This window comes from Glycine soja, chromosome 20 (genome assembly GCF_004193775.1).
Source record: "Glycine soja cultivar W05 chromosome 20, ASM419377v2, whole genome shotgun sequence".
Taxonomy (NCBI): domain Eukaryota; kingdom Viridiplantae; phylum Streptophyta; class Magnoliopsida; order Fabales; family Fabaceae; genus Glycine; species Glycine soja.
In genome coordinates, this window is record NC_041021.1 from 47,139,087 (window position 1) to 47,161,560 (window position 22,474).

General features: G+C 32.4%; 3 protein-coding genes across 3 annotated transcripts; all 3 read left to right on the forward strand.

The window, feature by feature from the left end:
- The first annotated feature begins 368 nt into the window (after window positions 1–368).
- On the forward strand, window positions 369–4,860 carry LOC114403246 (serine/threonine-protein phosphatase PP1-like). The gene is made up of 4 exons (XM_028366070.1): window positions 369–985; window positions 2,890–3,449; window positions 3,531–3,755; window positions 4,405–4,860. The coding sequence occupies exons 1-4, from the start codon at window positions 811–813 to the stop codon at window positions 4,435–4,437; spliced, it is 993 nt and encodes a 330-aa protein (XP_028221871.1). The 5' UTR covers window positions 369–810; the 3' UTR covers window positions 4,438–4,860.
- Window positions 4,861–8,952: 4,092 nt separating this feature from the next.
- LOC114402749 (inorganic phosphate transporter 1-4-like) lies at window positions 8,953–12,877 on the forward strand. The gene is made up of 2 exons (XM_028365418.1): window positions 8,953–9,249; window positions 10,983–12,877. The coding sequence occupies exon 2, from the start codon at window positions 11,002–11,004 to the stop codon at window positions 12,610–12,612; it is 1,611 nt and encodes a 536-aa protein (XP_028221219.1). The 5' UTR covers window positions 8,953–9,249; window positions 10,983–11,001; the 3' UTR covers window positions 12,613–12,877.
- Window positions 12,878–17,955: 5,078 nt separating this feature from the next.
- LOC114403831 (inorganic phosphate transporter 1-4-like) lies at window positions 17,956–21,835 on the forward strand. Its single transcript, XM_028367020.1, has 2 exons — window positions 17,956–18,122; window positions 19,987–21,835. The coding sequence occupies exon 2, from the start codon at window positions 20,039–20,041 to the stop codon at window positions 21,620–21,622; it is 1,584 nt and encodes a 527-aa protein (XP_028222821.1). The 5' UTR covers window positions 17,956–18,122; window positions 19,987–20,038; the 3' UTR covers window positions 21,623–21,835.
- The last annotated feature ends 639 nt before the right edge of the window (window positions 21,836–22,474 follow it).

The window sequence follows — 22,474 nt, forward strand, 5'->3', positions numbered from 1 at the left end:
AAAAATACTATAAAGATATCACGTGAATAATTGATGTAAGATTAATAATTTTATGTCTAAGTCCTATATATGCAAATATCTTAAATATTTTTGATAGAGAACTTTATCCCATGATCGAGTATGATTTTCTCTAAAATACTATATACCTAAATTCCTCATTACCTGGCCCTAGTGGCTGATCATAATTAACTCTTAATATCATCTATAGTATCTAATTAAATTGATTATGACACTATCATGATGCACGGAGACGTGGCTTGTTACTTATTTAACTTGTTGACAAATATGGCCAATAGATTGGTGCATGCGACTAGTGGCGGGTAGTGTTTCCATCACACTATGATGATTAAGCAATTGGCTTGTTTAGTTTGACACAAAACAGAACAAGTGAGGAGGAACAACCAATTGGCAAATCTATGCAGCAGATTCAAACCGCGTCATCTTCCCATGTATATTTATTATGTTTCATAGTTCCTGCTGGGACCTCAACTCAACACGCCCCACTTTATTCTTCTCTCTACGCGTTCGAATATGTTCTTCTTCACTTTCCTCTTTTCAACGCTCTCCACTCCTTTCCTTTCTTAACCTCTTCTACTAGACACACAACTCTAAACAAAAGGGTCTTCTCTTCTTATTTGAATTTGACTTAAAGCTACTTCTCTCTTTATTCTCTATTTTGTTTTCAACATGATCATTGCCAATATATAGACAACATCAGACTTCCTTTATTATCTTGGCTACCTACTACCTCTTTCCTTTCACTTTGTTGTTTGTTTGTGTTATCTTGACTTTTGAAACGTGAGACTGAGAATGGAACGTGGGGTTCTTGATAGTATCATTAATAGGCTGCTTGAAGTCAGAGGCAGACCAGGGAAGCAGGTGCAACTTTCTGAGGCTGAGATCAAGCAGCTTTGTCTTGTCTCCAGGGATATCTTCTTGAGGCAGCCCAACCTCTTGGAACTCGAGGCACCAATTAAGATCTGTGGTATTCTTTTTGCCCTCCCTCAATCAATCACATGCTTCTATTACTATTTCTTAGTCAGCTTACTTGTTACATGATCATGTCAGTTCTGTGATGACTTTTACTGAGTGGCTTTTTGTATGTGTTATTGTAGCATGTGTGGATTGTTGTCTGTGACTAAAAAACAAGTTAAAGCTATAGGATAATTCTTTTTATACGAAGCAGTTATGGTCTAAAGTTGTTTTAGATTATAGGTTTAGGGGAAGTTCTTATAATTGAATTGGAGATCACATTTGAAACAACTTGGTGTCTTGTTTTTTTTGTTTTTTCCTGATGTTGGTAAGGTTGTGTGTCATCATTGAAACTTTGGTCTTTAATTGAGCCGAAGTGCGATCCATGTATCTTACCTCACTTAGTAAGATAAGACTTAGTTGTTGCTGCTACGGTTGCATATGTCTTACCCTCCCTAGACCCCATAATTCTTGTTTATTTGAATTATAATATTAATGTCTTTCTATGAGCTCTAGAATTACAATTTTTTATTAGATTCTTTAAATTGCATTATATTTTATCATATTGAAGTAAAAGAGGCCATACCCCTCGAAAAAGAAGAACTCCTGTTAAATTCTGTTTTTAGGAATATTAAAGTGTCTCTTCTTATTCTGTTGATCTGTTCTCATGGTTGTTTCATAGAAGTATGCTCAATTCAACTTGAGGTTTTCTCAAAACCTATTGTATGAAATATCTTAGTCTGGGTGGATTATAACACGAATAAGAATCTTTCTAGAAACTTAATTATCTTCATGGGGACTTCAGGAAGCAAAAGTTTTGTGGATGGATTTGTCCAGTATGGAAATGAAACTATCTTCTCAATGGTACTAGCCAATGTGTCACATATTTTCACTTGTAAATACTGAAACATGAATTTTTTCCCTCTGCAATTCAAGTACCTTAATATACTATGATTGACAAGCCATTTCTGCTGGTATTTTTTTTTTTTTTTTGGTGGAAGCTGGCATATAATTTATTACAGAGTATGCTTTCCCCATTCCATATCAATAAACTGTTGATCTGAATATTTCCCATGCAGCTTCAACTGGAAAACAAGTATGATATACATGATATGCATATTATGTATATTTTTTACATGTAATACAGACCGGCAAGATTATTACAGAATATGCTTTACCCTCTCTTAGGCTTCCTCACATATAGCTAACTAGTAATACAGACCAAAATCCTCTGTATTTTAGCAAAATTAAAATAGCCATTGTCCTACGACAACCACCACCAAGCCTTATCCAATTAGGTTGGGTTGGATTGGATTGAAACAAGCATCAAACAATGTCACAAGGCTTTCTAAAACCAAATTATAATTAAATTCAATTATCGTAAGGTCTTCTTTAACTGATCGTCCTAATGCTTTCTGCAGTATAATTTAATAACTATCTACTATTGTTGTGGTTATTATAATGCATGTGTTTGTATTGTTTATGTAGTTGTTTTGTTTGTGTAATATGAAGAAACAGAGCGGAGTTCCACGTAAAGTGACCTGTATTTGGAAAGATTGATGTATTATATTGTAAATATAAACCTTTTTAGAACCAGTTATCAATCAGTGTTAAGTGAACAAAAGTTACTCCAAGGGCAGTTCGATCGGTTTTTCGCAGAATTATACAATTGAATATCTAAATTTCTATGATGACTACTAGGCACTGCACAAAGTTTCTTATTTAATTTTTTAAAATGATTTTACATCTAGGTGGAAATTAGTATCCCATATTAGACAATAAGATTTGGAGTTTGGTCAAAAATTACAGACAATCATCTTGCATAACTTTTTTTTCTTTTGTCCAGAATGAAAACTATATTTTCATTTTGTAATTTAAGATTGGAAGTAATAGTTTGCTTCATTTCTGTGTTACCAGGAGATGTCCATGGTCAATATTCCGACCTTCTGCGACTTTTTGAGTATGGTGGATTGCCTCCTCGTTCTAATTACTTGTTTCTAGGGGACTATGTTGATCGTGGGAAGCAAAGTTTGGAGACAATATGTCTCCTTCTGGCTTATAAAATAAAATATCCCAACAACTTTTTCCTTCTGAGGGGCAACCATGAATGTGCTTCTATAAACCGCATCTACGGATTTTATGATGAGTGTAAACGAAGGTACAATGTGAGGCTTTGGAAAGTGTTCACGGAATGTTTCAACTGCTTGCCAGTGGCAGCTCTAATTGATGAAAAGATACTTTGTATGCATGGTGGACTCTCTCCTGAGTTACACAATCTGAATCAGATAAAGAGTTTGCCGCGTCCTATTGAAGTGCCTGAAACTGGTCTACTATGTGACCTCCTTTGGTCTGATCCTAGTAGTGACATTCGGGGTTGGGGAGAGAATGACCGCGGAGTTTCCTATACTTTTGGTGCTGATAGGGTGACAGAATTCCTTCAGAAGCATGATCTTGATTTGATTTGCAGGGCCCATCAGGTTTCATATTCCTTTTAAATATGTGATTGTAATGGCTAGGAATCAAAATGTATGATGTGATGATTATATTCCGTGTTACAGGTCATGGAAGACGGATATGAATTCTTTGCTAACAGGCAACTTGTAACCATCTTCTCGGCTCCTAATTACTGTGGAGAGTTTGACAATGCTGGTGCTATGATGACTGTTGATGAGACACTTGTTTGCTCTTTTCAAATATTGAAGCCTGTAGAAAATAAAAAGCCTAATAAGTTTGCCTTTGGGAGCACAACTACAGTTAAGCATAGTACTCCAACAAAAACCAAGGTATTTTGATTCCTTGAATCCATTACAGAATTTTAATAACGTAGCAGAAATTGATTTGAGCTTGAACTTTTGATATGTGCCGGAAACCTTAGGGAAATAGTCAAAACAGGACTCTTTAGTATATCAAGTGCAAGTATAAAACAAAATTCTTAAGAGGGGGGCATAACAACAATTTTTTCTTGCAAGTTGTAGCCTGTATTAATAGGTTCTAGCAGTGGAAATAGCCTTTCCGCTCACTTGGATAAGGTTGCATCCATCTAACCCTCCCTAGAATCCCAAAATAATGGGAGCTTCATGCTAAGTTTTCTCAAAGGACTAGTTTGAATATTTTAGGTCAACAGTTGGTGAGGTGTTAGTGTTAGTCACAAACTCAAAATGTCTGTAGCTCATTGTATGTTTCACTCAGATTCTTTTGAACATGCTTGCTACATCATAAATTCAATTGTTTAACTGTCAATTATGTAAGGCATCCTTATCACACCTATTTTAAAAGCTATTCTAGAATCTATTAACTGCTAAAGTTATTGAAACTTATCAAGAATTTTCTATTTTATTCTTTGTCTAGCTGAACCCAAGAGCATGTCCTTCTCCCTTAACATTGCACTATATGTTCTGAAATGCTTACAATCTTTCCTTTGTTTCCCCCCAGTTCCAGCAATCATTTTTTGGTGCTAAAGCATGACTTGATGAGCGTGAGTACAATTATTAAATGTTTGGTAGCCAAAGTTGACTTGGAAGAAGTTTTATCAGTGTTCACTTCAATGTGAAGGAAGAGTACAACTATCGATACAACCCAAGAACTATGAAGAATAATGGAGATTATCTTCGCTTTACCTTTTAGGGATAGCTGAATAATTCTTTCTTCTGCTGGCATAGTTGCCCCTTATACAATATTGTCAAATACAAATGGAGGACTGAGGTGTTACTTTTCTTCTCCTTCAGTCCTCCTATATTCTCTTTGCCGATCTTCCTTTGTATTATAGTAAATGAATTAACGCAACACACCTTCGAATGTCTTTTGGAAGTTATTTCACCATTGTAAATATGTTGTCGCTTGGTTGGTTAGAATATATATGTTCTACACCCCTTGCATAGGTCAATTTTTTATCTTGGATTTTTTTCTTTGGTGACCTGAAGTACTATATATCCGATGAAAATAATGAGATGAAGTGATAAGATTGGCTAAATGACATGCTAAAAATTAGGAAATGATATTTTCCAAGTATTATAGCAGCATAAATCATTCTGATCTTATTTAAGCTATGAGGATCACCTAGATGATGAATTGTAGATAACATTAGGTTATACTTGTGATAAGTTGTTTTCTAAGTTTGTTCTTAACTGATACAAAACCATCTATATATTGGACCTTCTTGTAGGTCGCATAGTACACTTAAAGACACTGATCGATAGCAAAGTAATGAGTGTTTAGTAATCCTGGGACAATTATATGATGTGTTGTATGGCAGTTATGTGTGTATCTCTTAAATAGTATTTGTGACAGATTTCTGATTTGTTGTGTTAAACTGTTTAAGTTTGTTTGAACTTTGAAGGAGAATCCTGTTAGTTTTGTACTATAAATTCTGCATTAATTCTGAAATTCTTTCAATTAAATCTTCTAGTTTGTGAGTTAAAACTCTCGAGTCTATCATTATCAACGAGTACCGCAGATTTACCAAGATTAATCATCCGACAAGGAGATCCAATTCTGACCTCAAATGCAGTCTTTATTGATGGAGATCAAAGTAGTAAGGTCCAAAGATTAGAATTGTCTATCTCGTGACCCACATCTCATGGATGATTAATGAGTCTACATCACATGAACTCGTACTCCATTATTTAAAAATAAAAATAAAATACTTACATTCAGGTGATCCCGCTAGTCAGACTAGCTAGTTGACTAAGAGTCAACTATCAAAACAACCTTCTATCAGTAAATTGTTTCAAAACATAGCCAAATTGTTTCAAAATCCTCTTAAATATGCGATTGTAATAGCAAGGAATTAAAATGTACAATTTGCTGATTATATTCCATGTTACAAGTTGTGGAAGAGGGATATGAATTCTTTGAAAGAGACCACTTATAAGTTATAGCTATCTTTTTGGCACCTAATTACTGTGGAGAGTTTGACAATGTTGCTGCTATGATGACTGATACCCTTGTGTGCTGTTTTCAAATATTGAAGCCTCTAGATAAAATGCCTAGTAAGTTAGACTTTGGGAGCACAACTACAGTCTAGCGTAGCACTCCAACAAAAGCCAAGGCATTTTGATTCCTTGGATCCTTGCAACTATTAAACAAAAATGCTAACATTAATGTAGCAAAAAATGATAAAATCATAATTTCTTTTCCTGATAGTGGGACTTGATTTGAAACTTGAACTATTGATACATGCTGAAAACCAGACTTAAAACAGGACTCATAAGTTTATCAAGTGCAAGTATAAAACGAGATTCTTAAAGGGGTGGCATAACAATAAGGTTTTCTTGTGAGTTTTAGCGTGCAATCATAGTGATCACAGCCTTCCTGCTTACTTGGATAAGGTTTTCTCCATCGAACCCTCCCTAGAACCCCACAATGGTCACTTGATTTTAAGTCTATTAAAAGTGCTCGGTGTGGAAATTATTCATTAATAAAGTTAGTAAATATTTCACATAAATATTGCAAGAGACCATTAAAAGGCTTATGAAAATTAACATAATTATTAAATGAATAAATATCATAATCAAATAATTAAGATATTGTATATAATAATTAATAGCATGTTTACAACTCTAATTAGAGACAAATTAATATCATAGAGTTATATTCATATTCATATTAGTAACATAGTGAAGGATTAGAATTCAATTTCCACAAAATACATCTTTAAAGAGGGGCGAAGAGTTTCAAGTATAACTAAGTTTGAGTTGAATATTAATTTCATAATTAATTCAAAAGATTGAAACTTGTGAGAATACTTTAAAAATTTATGAGAATATTTTGGATATCAAATAAAAAAATATACATTCATATTAACATCTTACACAATGATGACAACAAACAAAAAGACATAATAGCCTTGACAATGCTATGTACAAATAATAATAATAAATAAGAATACAAACAATTAAAATCCACCTATTTATTTTAAATTAATAATCAACATATCAAAATAATAATAAATAAGAATATGCAAAATATGTATAAATAATTAAAATTCCTTTTAATAATTACATACTCAAAATTAATTTTAATTCAAAGTATTTAAATATGTATTATTCAAACAAAAATTACATTACCATATAATCAATTCTAAACATAATTAATTTGATTTAAAATCAATTTTTTCATTCCAATCCAAACACACCGGAAATGGATGTATAAGGTGGGCCGAAGATGACGGGAGAATGGTGATGGGTATGAAAGCGCGTGAATGTGTGGCCCATAAGATGAGAATATTAATAAGACGCGCATGTACGACTGAGGACATTGGCCGAAGCCAAATTACATGAATTGGATTTTGGTTAATAGTCTCTGCTCGGTTGACTTTGACAATTGTCATCTCTTCGCTTCCTTTTCTTTATTTTGTTTTCAGGCTTCGCTTACAGCGACGGGTTCAAAATTATACGAGCTATTTCCTTTTCTATTGATGTCACTATTACACATCGTTTGAGGCATAGGCCATTTCTATAAAATTCCATAATTTATATGAATATCAAGATATCTCCTCTTTCGGATTATTTTATTCCATCGAAATTATTTATATCAAACTCAATTTTACTGGAAACTAAAAGGCTAGTTAACATACTAATGACGTAGTTTTTAAATTCGATTTTTTTTCTTATATTTTATATGATTATATAGTTGTGTTTGGATTGATTCATCTTGTACAAAAAGTTTTAACCTAGCATCATCTTTAAAATATATTTACTAAAACATTTTCAAGCAAAATAAATTAATTTATTATTGTACTAAATTTTTTATTAATAAAAATTATCCTAATATATATATATTTAATTTAAATAATCTTTACAAAAACATAATAACTAGTTTTATTTTAGATAACCTTATAATTTCCTTTTTCAATAATGCATATAGGCATCACTTTAATTGTTGTAATTATAATTTATAAAACATCGATCACATGCCAATTAATTAATGTTCAGGCCTTTAGGAAATGCGACTGAGATCGGAAGGAATTTGGATAGAATGACCTACTAATATATAAAGTAAGGGCACGTTTACATCAGATTGATAAATTATTATGAGAGTCTTGAATAGTACGTTGAACGATGAAGATGGATTATAAAAATGTAAGGTCGTTAATTTTGATTGTTATTTTATTTTATTTTTCAAATTATGTACGATTTTGACTTCTTGATTTTTTAAAAGAAAATATGCATTTTAATTTAAAGGTGTTTACTCTGATTAATTTGATTGGAAATATAGAGAAAAAAATGAAATAATATTACTTCGGTATTCATGTTATTACAATACTAGTTAACATGATTTTAGGTGCATGTATGCATATTTAGTTTATTGTTGAACAATGACTTTGGTTAATGTTGTAACCGTGTTTGGATGAATATAAAACAAACAATATAAATAATAGAAGTATTTTACATTGTGGTTTAATCAAAACTTATTATATATCAATAAATTATTGATTTAAATAATATTAAGGACAATTTTATTAAGTAAAATCAAGTTGAAGTCTTGTTGATGAAAAAACATAATTAAGAAAAGATCGACTAAAGCTGATCAATCAAAATTTTAAATAGTGATATCACATTAAATTTTTATCATTCATGTTTGATTGTATAATATAGATTTTCTTTTTTTATTTTCATATAAAAATATTCTTTATATATAGAGAGAAAAACATATATTTTAATACCCAAATGTTAATATACACTTAGCGAGAAAAAAATAAAGAAAAAATATAAATATAATAGATATAATATGATATAAAAAGAAAATGAAAACAAATAAGAATTATTAATAAAATATTTAAAATAAAAAGATGCACCAAATTACAAAAAAGAATTATATAGTCTTTTGGTTTTTACTTTTAATATTTAAAGTAAGTCACCAAGTATGAAAAAGAGCCTAAAGAAAGAGATAAAGTAATAAATTCATCACTTTCATATTATTATTATATTAATTCATGTGGCAATAAATCAAAAAGTTATCCTATACATATAAAATGTGTTGCAGAGTAAATAGTGACGGCTATATGAGATGAAGCAAGCAAGCAATTTGTGAAGGCGTTGACCAGAAAAGTGTGAACTACAAAGTGTAGGAATGAGGCATATACCTGCAGATACGTGCGGTGATTCTGGATTCTTGAAGCCATTCCTTGTATTTTCTGGTGATAGCTTAGTCTTCTTGTGCTATATATAACAACACAACTCACCCTCTCTTCATTCCCTACACAACACTCTCTCTCCTCCTTCCACCTAGCAGTGGTGACAACCAAACCAAGTGTCCCCTCCTTTCTCTTGTTAACAGGTGAGACCCTAGCTTTTTCATTTTCCTTCATGGAATATTCTCTTGTACTTTTTGGTTACGCATGGCATGGAAATGGAACTAGCTCACTTGTAGTTGTAGCCTATGGTTGAGTTCCTTAAAGGGAGGCCTACTTTTCTAAGCGCACAAACACAGTTTCACTTTCTCAATTTTATAATTTAGTATTGAACTAATGATTACCATTCCACCACTAAAAATCTGGATTGCTTTTCATGATTCTTCTCCTCACAATCCACCACTAGGTCTGACCCACCCACTCTTTTTGCAAAATTGCGGTGGTGTTATGTTATCCTTGCCCATTAAATGAAACAGAAAAGAAACAACTTTAGCCTTATCCATTTTCTTAATCCCTTTTGTTTTTTTCTTTCCATGAAACAACAGCAACCCCTCCCTCCAAACAAAAACTCGAACCTTCTCAATGGAATTAATTCTTCAGGAAATTATTAGCACAAACCCTCCTCCTCTGACTTTTTTTTTATAAAAAAAATCATTTTTGTAATTTAGTATGATAAATCTTTTCCAATGTGTATTCTTCTTTTGTCTTTACCAATTATGAGTTTTTTTTTTGTTTCCTCGTGCTACTCATGGTCTGCTAGCGACTTGGTTCAACACCAGATTCCCTGTTTGCAATAGATTTTCCACACCTTTTTTTTTTCTCCATGTCTCTGTTCTTTTTTTTTCGGTTTGGTAGGGACACCATAAAAAGAAAATATTACCAAATTAACAATGAATTCCCAATTTCTGAACCAATTTTTCTCCATCATGGTATATACTGAAGTTGACTCATTGGTTGAATCCACACCTTAAGCAATTTGGGGGAAGTGGTTGAAATCCTACGTGAAGTGAGAATAGATCTCTTCTTCTTATACTAAATTCTCACATGACTTTGATATGAGAAAATTGTGTTGATCTTTCTTTTTTTATATCGTGTTGATCTTTCTTTTCGTACATCAAATCTTATCTATTTTATGATAAACACTATTTTATATGACATGGCTATTTGAAAATATCTACTACGTGGCAAGCTTTCCGTAACTGAAATAATAGTCTTAGTTTTTTTTTATTAACCTCCCTTTGATTAAGAAAAAGGATCCGGCGAGACTCATCTGAAATTCGGAAGTTAAGTAAACTCTGACGAATAATTGTTTTTGTAAAGTATTGAATTCAAGTATTATCCGAACAATTCAACCTTAGAACATCAACACACTATCGTTGCATTCAATCACTTGAATCAAGTGGTTGTTAGTTTAGAATTAAATTATTATAAAACATTAATATAATAGTTTCCATTTAGTAATTTTCAACTTTGGTGACTGTTGACTATGAATACAGTAGAAAAATACTAAAAAAGTAAAGGTTTTTCATCAATCCATTGCATCAGCCTGAGAAAGATGAACATCTGCCGAATTTTTTTTTTTTTTGAACCTTCATTAAAATTGTTAGTTTCTTACAAAAGTCTTCTATACACTTATTTGCCAACTATTCAATATTTTGTTCTTGATAATTAGTACAAAGTGTGGAACTCGTTTATATCATTCCTTCGTTGTTATTACAAACACCAGTTCTTTTCCTTTGAAATTGTTATTATTGAAGGGAAGATGAATATGGAGTTGCTTGCCTATAGACTATAGTTGTATTTGGCACATACAAAAACTAGCATCTTTTTTATTTTTTCTTGTGCTGGAAAATTCTAATCAATGATTGTGGCACATCAGGTAGCAGAGTTAGTGAGTAATGGCAGGAGGACAACTAGGAGTGCTTAATGCCCTCGATGTGGCAAAAACACAATGGTACCACTTCACTGCTATTGTGATAGCTGGAATGGGATTCTTCACTGATGCCTATGATCTTTTCTGCATTTCCCTTGTGACCAAGTTGTTGGGGAGGTTATATTACACAGACATAACGAACCCGAAGCCTGGTGTTCTTCCTCCTAATGTGCAAGCTGCTGTGACTGGTGTTGCTCTATGTGGCACTTTAGCCGGCCAACTTTTCTTTGGATGGCTTGGTGACAAGTTGGGAAGGAAAAGGGTTTATGGCTTAACTCTTATGCTTATGGTTGTGTGTTCCGTTGCCTCAGGGCTCTCTTTTGGAGACACCCCCAAGGGTGTCATGGCCACACTTTGTTTCTTCAGGTTCTGGCTTGGCTTTGGGATTGGTGGTGACTACCCTCTATCAGCTACAATCATGTCTGAATATGCCAACAAAAAGACTCGAGGGGCATTCATTGCTGCAGTGTTTGCAATGCAGGGTTTTGGAATCCTGGCTGGTGGAATAGTTGCCTTGATTGTGTCATCTGCATATGACCACAAATATGATCTTCCTAGTTACAAAGACAATCCAGCAGGTTCGAAGGTGGATTCGCTTGATTACGTTTGGCGTATCATTTTGATGTTTGGTGCAGTCCCAGCAGGGCTTACCTACTATTGGCGAATGAAAATGCCAGAGACGGCTCGTTACACGGCCCTTGTAGCCAAGAATGCAAAACAAGCTGCTTCAGACATGTCTAAGGTGTTACAAGTTGAGGTTGAAGCTGAAGAGGATAAGTTGCAGCACATGGTTGAGAGTGAACACCAAAAGTATGGCTTGTTCAGCAAGGAATTCGCCAAACGCCACGGGCTGCACTTGGTTGGAACCACAGTTACTTGGTTCTTGTTGGACATTGCCTTCTACAGCCAGAACCTTTTCCAAAAGGACATTTTCAGTGCCATTGGATGGATCCCTCCTGCACAAGACATGAATGCAATCCATGAAGTTTATAGGATTGCAAGAGCACAAACACTGATAGCATTGTGCAGCACCGTGCCAGGGTACTGGTTTACAGTGGCCTTTATCGATATCATGGGCCGTTTCGCCATCCAATTGATGGGTTTCTTCTTCATGACAGTCTTCATGTTTGCTCTTGCTATACCTTACAATCATTGGAAGAACCACAACAATATTGGCTTTGTTGTTATGTACTCATTCACATTCTTCTTCTCCAACTTTGGTCCAAATGCCACCACATTTGTTGTGCCAGCAGAGATTTTCCCAGCAAGGCTAAGATCTACTTGTCATGGAATCTCAGCTGCTGCAGGAAAGGCAGGAGCTATTGTTGGTGCATTTGGGTTCTTGTATGCTGCACAAAGTACGAACCCCGATAAAGTTGATCATGGTTACCCAACTGGTATTGGGGTTAAAAACTCCCTCATTGTGCTTGGTGTGATCAACTTCTTTGGAATGGTATTCACCTTGTTAGTGCCAGAATCAAAGGGAAAATCACTGGAAGAGTTGAGTGGGGAGAATGAAGATGATGGTGCTGAGGCTATAGAGATGGCAGGGTCTGCTAGGACGGTTCCAGTTTAACCAAAGTCTATGATCAACAAAGTAGTTCATAATTCTAGTGATGCTATTATTGTGTGACAATATTACTTCGGGTTTTCTACAGCTAGATGCACAATAATGATGTAGATATATGTTTCTCGGTGCTGTAACTTTAAAAATCAATTATAAAGGGTGTGTATTTCATTCTTGTTTTTAATTAGAAGTGTTGTCTCAATCATACGTGTATTTGATATCTGTAGCTAAAGGTATTGAAGAAAAGTTTTGCCTCGAGTTCCTTTGTTTTAAAGGTTTCCTCTGTCTATGTATAGTTCTTCAAGTAATGGTATCATATGTATGCATACTTTTACCGAGGAATAAACTCTACAATCTTAATGCAATTATAAAGGATTTTTATTTTCATTTTCTTTCCTCCATTTTGTTCAGCAGAACGAAGATAGAGACAACTTTGTTTAGATCATTCTATCATTCATACTATAAAGGCTTAGGATAAAAAGAAGGGGAAAATCATAAGATTACCTTATCTTTGTAAATAAGCACTCGAACTTTCATCTCCTTTCAAATAATTCTTCAACTCTTACTATATTTACAATAGATCCTTTTGTTCCTAGAAAGAATTTAAGGATTAATTAAAACGAAATATAAAAGTTCATAATGTCTATTTGTTAAAGACACTAAGTTAAATGTTCTTTTTTCTAGAAAGAAAAAGAAGAAAAATATTCTCTGTGATGCATGTGGGTTTATTGAACTAAAACTTCGTGCAACACTACATCATATGCAATCACAAACAACACAATCAAGTAATGCAGAAACAGAATTCCCTAATTGTTAAAAAAGCAGAAACGCAAAGCAGACTCGGCCAAAAAATGCTGAAAAATTCACTCAAGTAATTAATCCCAAGCCATGAGCTGCATAAGGAAATTTAAAAATGAAAGAAAATAGAGGGAAAAAACAATGTTTTTTTTACCTTTGTTTAGTTAGAGAGAAAGTGAAAAAAAAAATTTACTTTTAGAAATAAAATTTCAAAAAATTTATTTCCTTACACTTTTCTTCGATTTAAATTTAAAATTTTTCTTTTATGTTTACTTTCTTTCGTTTGGACCAAATATAGGTAAAAGTCTTTACATTTCCAATTCATTAACTTTGTTTTCGGTTTACATTCACCGCAACTTACATTTTCAAAATCTTTATGTGCATGTTTAGTTTTCAGTGGTTCATCAAAAGTAATTTTTGTCAATCGATCAAAATTCCTACTTTTGTATTTATTTTACATTTATCTATTGGATCTGCATTGAAATGCATGTTGCATCAGTTCTAACTGTAAACTAAACATAGCCTATATTGCTTTCAAATATACTTTTCATGTGCAAGCATTTCACTTTAACTTGCACCCCCTCCTTTTGGCTACTAAATTTATGAGAATATTTTAGCTATCAAGTAAGGTATAAAAAACAAACAATACTCCTCGCGGAATGTCACAAGCATGATGTAAGCAGTGGAATAACTCCATTCTATGGGGTTAAGACTTAAGATTCAAATCTGTACACACCATCCTGCAAAATAACTGTCTCATAATTTGGAGTGCCTTGCTTTCATTTGATAATGATATGAATTAATTTTCGTTAAACAATACAGGATCATACTTACCGAAATTTCGAAACCAAAAATATCCTAATGTTTTATATGGTAAGATATACCAATTAGTTTCTAATTTTTTTATTAACTGAAAAGTTTGTTTGTAATTTTTATCATTTTTTGAAACACTATTTAAAATAATATGTTTTAAACTCTATCTTCTAATTTTTTAATATATTTTTTCTCTTTTTATTTCTAATACATATATCAAATTTTTTTATTATCTTTTTAAAATAAATTATGATTTTATTGTTTTTTTTTTGTCATTTTATACTTTTTACTTACTTCAACAACTAATTTTATCAAACATCTAATTTAATAAGTTAATTTTTCAGTTTTTAATTAAAATTTTAATTTTTAACTAACTTTTAAACTTTAAATTAACTTTTCAGATAATTTTATTTAGCAAGCCTAAATCAATGTTTTTGTGGGGTGCAGAATTTCACAACCATCCAAGTCACGCACCTCAAAGAATACCAATACGGTTTCTATACCTTCCACTTTTCAAAATGGTGTTTAATTTAAAGTTTAAAATTGTTTAAGCGAAAGGAAGCTGAATCTGAACTGGCTTAGAATATTTACATTGTCAGATCACTTAAGACTTAGCTTTCCTCCATTTTTTGATGTGAGGAATGAAAATTATAGCACATCTGAACCACATCCCAACAAGCCTGTATTATTTGGCAGATTTCAGCAAATTAAAAGTCTCAAAAGTATTAGGTACTTTAGAAGAAAATACATTAAAATTTGTATTCTCTTTATTACATTATTTCGCTTGACCCTTTTGTTTAGTTTCGAAAGATTCTCAAGTCCATATTGCCATCATGATTATTGATTAATGGCATCACAAACATGCGCCTAACGTCAAAGGCAAGGTACCTAGGTATAAGATTTTAAGATAATTTGTTTAACATTTTGAATTAACGTGTTTGCGTATACCCTAAATGAATGAACGAATTTCCTCAAAAATAAAAAATGAGTGAGTGAATAAAAAAAAAATAACGTGCTTGGTATAGCTGCCGTTGATAGTGAAGTGGGTATCCACTTGTTGCTCTTGCTCGTAACAGGTAATCAATGACGTGAACGGTGAGAGTCAATAATATTAGGGTAAAACATTTAAAATATGACTTCTCGTAAGAGGACAAGGTGTTGTTGCAAACGGTCAAAAGGTACCATTTTAGTGCATGAGGACCATAGCGAGAGAAGACTTTTATTAATTATTCTGTCTTCTAATATTTAAAAATAAATGCTTTTTTTTATAAAATAGACACAGGGTAAAAAAGGCACTTATTGATATGGTTAAACGTATAAATCGGACAAACTGTATTCATGTAACGTATCACGTAAACATGGAAAGCAAAGATTCTTCACGGGTTGTTTCACAATTGGATGAAATGGTTGTGGTCACAAAGTTTGAAGTCATGTGAGAAGCCTATAAATACAACCAATTGAGTTGCTACAAAATTCCAATAAAACTGTATAACATGCCTGGTAATTTCTGCTACATAGTATGATGTAGATGTAGATAAGATGGAAAAGGAAAGGCATATATTTTGAGATCTAAATGCTAGTCTATGATAAAATACTTCAAAGTATAAAAGTGGTAAGTCAAATTTTTTAACAAAAATTAATCATAAATAAATAAAGTATCAAATTGAACTTGTATTTCCTTTTGCCACTCGTGTTTGGAATCTGTCTCCAAACAGAGCATAACATTAATAAAATCTCATAATATTTATATTAATATTAAGCTCCATTAAATAAAATCTGTATTAGCAAAAACGATATTAATGGCTAATAAAGCAGTATTTCCTATTAGTATATGTATGTATGTTTTTTTCATAATGACTAGCTATTACCATTTAATCCAACAAAATTGGTCACTAATATCCTCCTCGTTGCAAACTAAAAACATTTGACCACAACTAAAACTTAAAAAAGAATAAAGAAAATACATGAATAAAATACACAATATCTCAGGATAAATCTATTGTGAGAGTGTAGCGCTTCCTGCATATTTTATCGAAGTCTTTGTTCATTTCAACTGGCCTAGCTCCAATGCAAAGACTGAACAATTGACCAATTAATGCTGGTGAAGTTTGACCAAATTTTTTGATCGGACTAAAAATTAAATGATATACGTAAATATTTTGGGCAAGTTAGTCTGTAAATAGTAAATACTATTCATTCATCTCTTTTCTTGTAATGATTTTTTTATATTTGATATGTGGGCTTGGGCCTAGAAGATAGTAAAAACTGTTATACTGTGGGCCTGTAAAAAAAGTCTATTATTATTATTATTTTACAAATTATTTCCTCCATTTTAAAATAATAATTATTCTAGCTTATTTTACAGAAATAAAAAAATAAAAAATAAATAAAAAATAATAATAATTTTATAAAATTAATCTTATATCATCATTAATTTATTAAAAGATTTTCTTGTCCATCATTAATATTATAAAAATATAAATAAAAAAAATAATAATTAATATTATATTGAAAAACAAAAATGATAATTATTTTAAAAATTTTCACGCAATAATTATAATGAAACGGTTGTTTTACAAAAATAAAAAATATAAAATAAATAAATAAACAATAATAGTAATTTTATAAAATTAACCTTATATCATCATTAATTTATTTAAAGATTTTATTGTTTATCATTAATATTATAAATAATATAAATAAAAAAGTAATCGATGTTATACTAAAAAACTAAAATGATAATTATTTTAAATTTTTTTCACACAATAATTAAAACGAAATGGACAAAGTAGAATATAATAATTGGGAGTGAAACTCTCATACTTCCCATTCTCTTAATTAGACACTTTGAATTTTTTTTTCCTCTTCGTTCAATATGTACTTCAACTAGTCAAAAAAAAAAAAAAAAAACTTCAGTCATTCTCAACCATTTTTTATTATTTTTTGTTTATCTTTATATGTACCATTGATCTTCTTTGAGTGTTTGTCTCTTTTGATCTACCATATTTAATCTTTATTTTTAAATTGAATTTCAATAAAAAAAATTGAAAAAAATCAATTGTTTTTAAAATAAATTATTGATAATTAAAATAATTATATATTTCAATTTAAGTTATTTATTATAAATCTATAATATAATTTTTGTTATTTCTAAGAATAGAAAATAGTTAAACTTTTACATTATTTGGAAGTGTTAGTTTGTACATAATGAGTGCGTATGTATCACATAACCTTACTAATTTTATTTATAAATCAAAGTTCATAAAACAATGATATATTATACCTAAACACCATAAACGCCTATTTCACACCTTTGAAATTTCATAATTTTTTTAATTACCTAACAAAATGTAGAAATTTTTAAATATTTGAGATATGCATTTTAGTAAGGTAAATGTGAAATTTTAAGTAACAGAGATGTAAAAAAAATAATTTAGAGATAGTAGTTTTATCCAACAACATCACAACAATTAATGCCACAGTTCAATAAGGTAAATGGGAAGAATATGCTTTTGAATATGCAAATCTTGAAGAGGTTTAACACTGCTATAATTAATTATCATACATCTTAATGCTTAATAGTTACCATTATCTTTACTATTATAGCAAAAAAAAGTTGGAGGGAAACCCGCGGAGAATATGCTTTTTTTATAGTTTTGATCTTTTGACAAAAAGATATGATTCGCTGCACTTAAATACAGAACCATTACCCATTCCCTCCATCTCAACAATAGCATTCTATTCATTCTCTATTATATTTCTTCGTCGTTTCTCTCACGCATAGGAACAAGAACACTCCCTTTCACTTGCTGAAGGTGACGTTTTCTTGTGCGTTTCCCTGCACTCTTCCTACGTTTGAAAAGCGCGCGATATTGCTTTGTTCTCTATGCGTGCTACCACCGATCGAGGTATATATATGTATATATGCGTCTTTGTTTTTGTCTTTTCTTCATTTTTTTTTAATCATTCTCTTTAGCTGTTCTAGTCGTTTCTTTTCTTTTTTCTTAATGAGGGGTTGGGATCGATTTTTTTTTTTTAATTTGTTCTTGTAGACATCAAATAGCAGAGCATTGCTCATGGGTTCTTTTATTGCTCTGCGAAGTTTTTATGGGATAACGGCTTCGATAATTTAAACCTAGCATTTCTCTAATAAAAGCGTGATGCTCTCAAGTCAACTAATTTTCCTGGAATTTATTTGCATATTATATTCTCTTTTATATTTATTATTTGCATTTATATGAGTTTATATAGTTTAATATAAATGATCTAATTTAGTGAACCTACTAAACTGTCAACATAAAATTAATATAATATGGATTTAATGTAAAAAACTAATTTAGCTCATTAGAGGACAATGAGAATCTTAATAAATTTAAGACCTAATATGAGTTGTGGTTCTCAAGATACCAAATCTTGAAACAATGAAAACCCTAATAAGTTTAAGATTTGATATCGGTTATGATTTCTAAGATACCAAATTTTGAAATAGGTTATCCTGTCTCCATCTCAAAAGAAAACGATAATTTCATAAGAAATAAAATGATTTGATTTAGAAAGAACATTAAATCAATTATTTGTGATTATTGTCTAAATTTTGATGCGTTTATTTAATTAATCATTATATATTTCAAGTATTTTTCATAACCTCTCTCTTGATAAATCTAACATAATGTATTTGATTATTAATATTTTATCAAGATCCACAAACATTCCAACAAAGCATGCCATCTCTTGGTTCCCTCAATTACGAATTCTTTTTAGACTCACAACTAAAAATTAATCTCTCGGTCATTTTTAAACTATCATATTTTTATTCATATATTTAATATTCTTAAATGTATACTTTTTAAAGGATTGTAAGTAGGGTTTTGGCCTTTTCAGTTTAACTTTGAGGTATTCCAACGAAATCAATATACGATTTAAAATTTAGTCCTATTTAAAGTTTTTTAATCTATCTTTTACATTTATTTCTATTCCTAAATAAATTGAATTTTATATTTTTTAAATGATTATCAGATATTAAAATAAAACTTATATTACAATTTAAATTATCATTATAAATTTATATATATATATTAAAAATATTTATTTTTTATAAATTTAGTAGCTCTTAAAGTGTTAAATTAATTAATTATTTTGTTGGATTGGGTCTATGAATATTGATAATAAATGTTTAGATATGTAAGACTTTATGATATTTGACTATTAGACTCCCTGGATCACATGAATACTCTTCCCAAGAAAAATACTCTTTTTATTGTTGGGCATAAGGTGTACTATACTATACGTAAACTTCCTTTAATAGCAATGCAATGATTTACGTGCTTCAGTTTGTTGAGGGACTATGATGGTCTATAGTTGAATATGTCAACCTTTTTCTTTGGTGACTTTATGATAAGAGAACAGCAAAAATTATATAAACAAAATTTGTAGTCATTACATTGGTGCTGCACTGGGTGACTTAAAAACTGAAATCTTAGAATCTGTTTGATGCCATGACTTACCATGTATTTTCGATGAAAAGAATTATTTTTAACGATCACGATGTTGTGCACTTGGTTTTCAGTCCCACTTTTAGAAGCTGTGGCCCCCATGTTGAAACCTTTTTTATTCAGATTGACTACTGTGGAAATTGTAGCTCTTTAATTTGTCTTATTGTCATCACCTTATCGCTTTTCTTAGCTTTCACCGTTGATTCATGGTTCATTTATTTTCTCTTGTTAATCAGTATCATGTTCACTCTCGTCTAACACCGCCTTCTGGTTATTTCAGGTTAAGGTACCTGGGAGACTAAAGGAAGAGAGTTTTGTGACAAAACACAGACATGGCTAGGGATCAGTTGCAAGTGCTTAATGCACTCGATGTTGCCAAGACACAATGGTACCATTTCACAGCAATTGTGATTGCTGGAATGGGTTTCTTCACTGATGCATATGATCTTTTTTGCATCTCCCTTGTCACCAAATTGCTTGGCCGCATATACTACTTTGAAGGCCACGACAAGCCTGGCTCTCTGCCATCAAATGTTTCTGCTGCCATCAATGGTGTTGCATTCTGTGGAACCCTTGCAGGCCAGCTTTTCTTTGGCTGGCTCGGTGACAAAATGGGAAGGAAACGTGTCTACGGGATGACCCTTATGCTCATGGTGATATGCTCAATTGCTTCTGGTCTTTCTTTTGGCAAAGACCCTAAAGCTGTTATGGCTACTCTTTGCTTCTTCCGTTTCTGGCTTGGATTTGGCATTGGTGGTGACTACCCTCTTTCAGCCACTATCATGTCTGAGTATGCCAACAGGAAGACTCGTGGGGCATTCATAGCTGCTGTTTTTGCCATGCAAGGTTTTGGAATTTTGGCTGGTGGCACGGTTGCAATTGTAGTTTCATCTGCTTTCAAGGCCCTGTACCCTGCTCCAGCATTCCAGGTTAACCCAGTTTTGTCCACAGTGCCACAAGCTGATTATGTTTGGAGGATAATCTTGATGTTTGGTGCACTCCCAGCTCTGCTCACATACTATTGGCGAATGAAAATGCCTGAGACTGCAAGGTACACTGCCTTGGTTGCCAAGAATGCCAAGCAGGCAGCTGCAGATATGTCAAAGGTGCTGCAAGTTGAGATAGAAGCTGAACAGGAGAAAGTTGAGCAATTGGACACAAGAAGAGGGAATGAATTTGGCTTGTTCACAAAACAGTTCCTTCGCCGCCATGGACTTCACCTTGTTGGAACAGCCACTACTTGGTTCCTGTTGGACATTGCGTATTATAGTCAGAATCTTTTCCAGAAAGACATTTTCAGTACAATTGGTTGGATTCCTGAAGCAAAAACCATGAATGCCGTTGAAGAGGTTTTCAAAATTGCTAGAGCACAGACCCTCATAGCCCTTTGCAGTACCGTACCTGGTTACTGGTTCACAGTGGCACTCATTGATAAGATGGGAAGGTTTACAATTCAGTTGATGGGCTTTTTCTTCATGACAGTGTTCATGTTTGCCTTAGCTATTCCATACCACCACTGGACCATGAAGGGCAACCAAATTGGGTTTGTTGTGCTGTACTCATTGACCTTCTTCTTTGCCAATTTTGGTCCAAATGCCACCACATTCGTCGTGCCGGCAGAGATTTTCCCTGCAAGGCTAAGGTCTACATGCCATGGCATATCAGCTGCAGCAGGGAAAGCAGGGGCAATGGTAGGGGCTTTTGGCTACCTGTATGCTCAGAATGCCATTGGGCTGAGAAATACACTTATAGTTTTGGGTGTGATTAACTTCTTGGGGATGCTGTTTACATTCTTGGTTCCTGAATCTAAAGGAAAATCCCTGGAGGAGATGTCTGGTGAAGCTGAAGAAGAGACTACTGCTGCTACAAGAGAATCAGCAATGGAGGCTGGTCTAGAAGTTAGGCCTTCTGTATAACTGCATGATTAGTTTCTTTTGTTATGTAACGGTAGGCTTATAGTATTTGCACTTTGGAGTATTTCACGTAGGATTCCATGTAGTCATACTGAAGTTGATTTTTTTTTTTTTTCATTTCTTTTAGCTTAGAGTTTCGGGAATTATTTCTTTGTTTTGCCTTATTTTGTTATATAATCAGTTAGTCTATACAGTTTAAGTTGTTTATGGAACATATATGTGCTCTCTGTTACAGCCCTTTTTCTTTCCATTTACTGTTCACCAATCACCATAACCTGGCTTGGCACTTCATTTTGATGGTATCAAATGCCTTATTTTATCCCCCTTTTGAGGCTGTAATTAGCCAAGATAAAGATGTCTTAAGTCTAAATTAATCTTCACATGTCACAGTTTAGCAGAACCTTCCACATATTATATAATTAGAATCAAATTCTTGCAGTTATCTTTATATACTTGTGTTCTTTGCTCTTGAGGCTGTAAATAACTAATATAAGAATAGGAAAACAATCTCCATATTTTTCTATTTTGCATCTATTCCTGTGGCTGTATCTTCTCAGCAACAGGCCTTACGTGTGAATATCGTTTTTTTTTTCTTTTTTCTTTTTCCCTGCAGTGTATTTTTGCTGGTGCGTACTTTCTCGTTTTCTTTGTATAATTGCTTTAGAATAAAGCAGAGTGGCCCCATCGTTGATTTTCATTCGTTTAAGGTTGCTATCAAAGAGCTCGAAGACAAAACACAGTTGAAGACATTGCGGTTGAAGCTAAACTGTCACTCCCATTTCTGTTCCTTGGAATACATTTGATTATGTGTACATTACTCTAACATGGAATGGAAGAACGTCGTTCACTAATATA

Coding starts and splice junctions, on each gene's coding strand:
- LOC114403246 (XM_028366070.1), top strand. CDS start 811: ATGGAACGTGGGGTTCTTGATAGTATCATTAATAGGCTGCTTGAAGTC. Junction 3,450..3,530: donor TGATTTGCAGGGCCCATCAG/GTTTCATATTCC, acceptor TCCGTGTTACAG/GTCATGGAAGACGGATATGA. Junction 3,756..4,404: donor GTACTCCAACAAAAACCAAG/GTATTTTGATTC, acceptor GTTTCCCCCCAG/TTCCAGCAATCATTTTTTGG.
- LOC114402749 (XM_028365418.1), top strand. CDS start 11,002: ATGGCAGGAGGACAACTAGGAGTGCTTAATGCCCTCGATGTGGCAAAA.
- LOC114403831 (XM_028367020.1), top strand. CDS start 20,039: ATGGCTAGGGATCAGTTGCAAGTGCTTAATGCACTCGATGTTGCCAAG.